The sequence below is a fragment of the Myotis davidii genome, unplaced genomic scaffold (assembly GCF_000327345.1).
Source record: "Myotis davidii unplaced genomic scaffold, ASM32734v1 scaffold1334, whole genome shotgun sequence".
NCBI classification, from domain to species: domain Eukaryota; kingdom Metazoa; phylum Chordata; class Mammalia; order Chiroptera; family Vespertilionidae; genus Myotis; species Myotis davidii.
The window spans coordinates 329830-331590 of NW_006285046.1; the positions used below are offsets into that span (position 1 = coordinate 329830).

Consider the following 1761-nt stretch of genomic DNA (forward strand, 5'->3'; position numbering starts at 1 on the left):
AGCTGCAGCAGCGATCAGAAGTCCTCTGAAGCCCTGAGGAAGGGTGCGGCCGGACGCGGGACGGGACGCAAGGCTCCGCCCCAACTAACCACCCCCTCCATCCCACCAACGTTTCGCGCGCTGAGCTCCAGACCTAGACTCTGTGAGAGCCAATAGGTACAGCTGGTGGGGGAGGCCCCGCCCCGAGGCTTCCCAGGCCAACACCCTCTTAGCATAATACATGCGGTGCCCGTTTCAATTGCATGGAGTGGCTGTTGGCTTGGGACCCAACGTTCTGAGTGCTGGTGGCTTTGGTGGAGTGGCCCCAGCACCTTGCGTCCTCCCGCAGTGCGCGCCCCGGCTTTCCGAACTACTCCCAGGTCAACGCACCCTTGGGCGGCCACCCTCCCCAGCACCGCCCCACACCCAACGCTACCCCCGCAGCCTGGGCTCTGTCCACGGTGCTACCAGCCCGGGCCGTTCGGACAGGTCAGGTCTAGAGCCGTCCCCCCCCATCCCCCCCACTCCAGGGATGATCTATCCACAGGCCAGGCTCCCCTGGAGCGCGGCAATGCGCGCCGAGATGTCCCCTACAGTGTTCCTGACATTCCAGGCGCCATCGGGAGAGGCCCTGCCCTTTGGACCGTCTTCGAGCTCAACAAAACTCACTCTATTATCGCCCACAACGTACACTTTCCGCCCCGCCCAGGACAGGCAGGAAATGGAGGGGAAGAAAGAGGGCAAGTGGCCAGGGAAGAAAGTTCACTCCCTGCCTGGGTTCATACTAAGGTGGGGCCCAGGAAGGCATCTCTTCTTCCGCTTAATCTGGCTCAGCCTCACCAGCCTGCCTTTCCCCTCGCCGCCCTTCCCCAGGACCCCGCCCACCCATCCTTCTGCAGGCGATTCCTCAGCCCTCTGCATTTCAGCTGGGTCCCAGGAACTGCGTGGAACGCCCTCAACTTGCATGGACACACCCAACCCTTTGCTTCAGTATCATCAACATAATTTCCCACCACTTAAGAATTTGCAGAGCCCTATACCAAAATAGGTCCTTTATTCAAAGTCTGTGTCTGGTCTTTTGACCACTTTTGTTGACTTCTCACATTTCACGTAGGGCAGCAGTCCAGGACTACCCCCAGAGGGGCTCCAAGACCCTGAAGTCGGAGAGCTCCTTATCAAGGTCTATGAGGAGGGGAGCCGATTCCTCTTGCCATTTGGCCTGGACCATCTGGACACTCAGAGTTAGGCCAAGTTCCCAATAATAGTACCAGATGCTTCCTGTCCGACGACTGGCCTCTGAGAGATGAACAGAGGCAGAGCTGCCCTTAAACTGGAAGGCCAAGGCAGAGCGCGGCATGGAGTCTCTGGTGTCCATCACACTGTTGGAGGATCCAATGGACCCTGGGGGTCCTGAGTCAGAGAGCAGAGATGAGCGAACGCAGGGAACTCTGGCTGGAGGCGCTCAGGGGGCGGTAAGTCGAGGCTAGCCCCTCAGCCTGGGAGTCCCCAGGGGGGCAGGGCAGTGCCACCCCTCCAGGTCGGCGGTACCACACAGCCCAACTTCTCCCAGAGCCCTGGGAAGGCCTCAAGGGTGGGGGCCCTTTTCCTGGAACCAGTAGACAGCTCCTAGAGAGGGAGCAGACATCAGCCAAAGACCAACCAGTCTCACCCCCAGCATCCTGCTTCGCCTGTGATCCCAGGCTCGATTTCCTGTGTAGACCCAAGGTCCCTCAAGAGCCTAGGAGTTTCAGCTCCATTCCTTGGGTCCCAGCTTCCCACCAG

The 1761-nt window shown here is 60.0% G+C and overlaps 2 protein-coding genes across 2 annotated transcripts in view; both read right to left on the reverse strand.

The window, feature by feature from the left end:
- The window catches only part of PAQR4 (progestin and adipoQ receptor family member IV), a 20409-nt gene that overhangs the window by 3309 nt on the left and 15339 nt on the right, over positions 1-1761 (reverse strand). The window lies entirely within an intron of this gene.
- Positions 1013-1761, reverse strand: part of KREMEN2 (kringle containing transmembrane protein 2) — a 4582-nt gene continuing 3833 nt past the window's right edge. Inside the window, exon 9 of the mRNA XM_015558533.1 lies at positions 1013-1605. Coding sequence (XP_015414019.1) covers positions 1395-1605 — 211 coding nt within the window. The 3' untranslated portion in view covers positions 1013-1394. The remainder of the gene's footprint in view (positions 1606-1761) is intronic.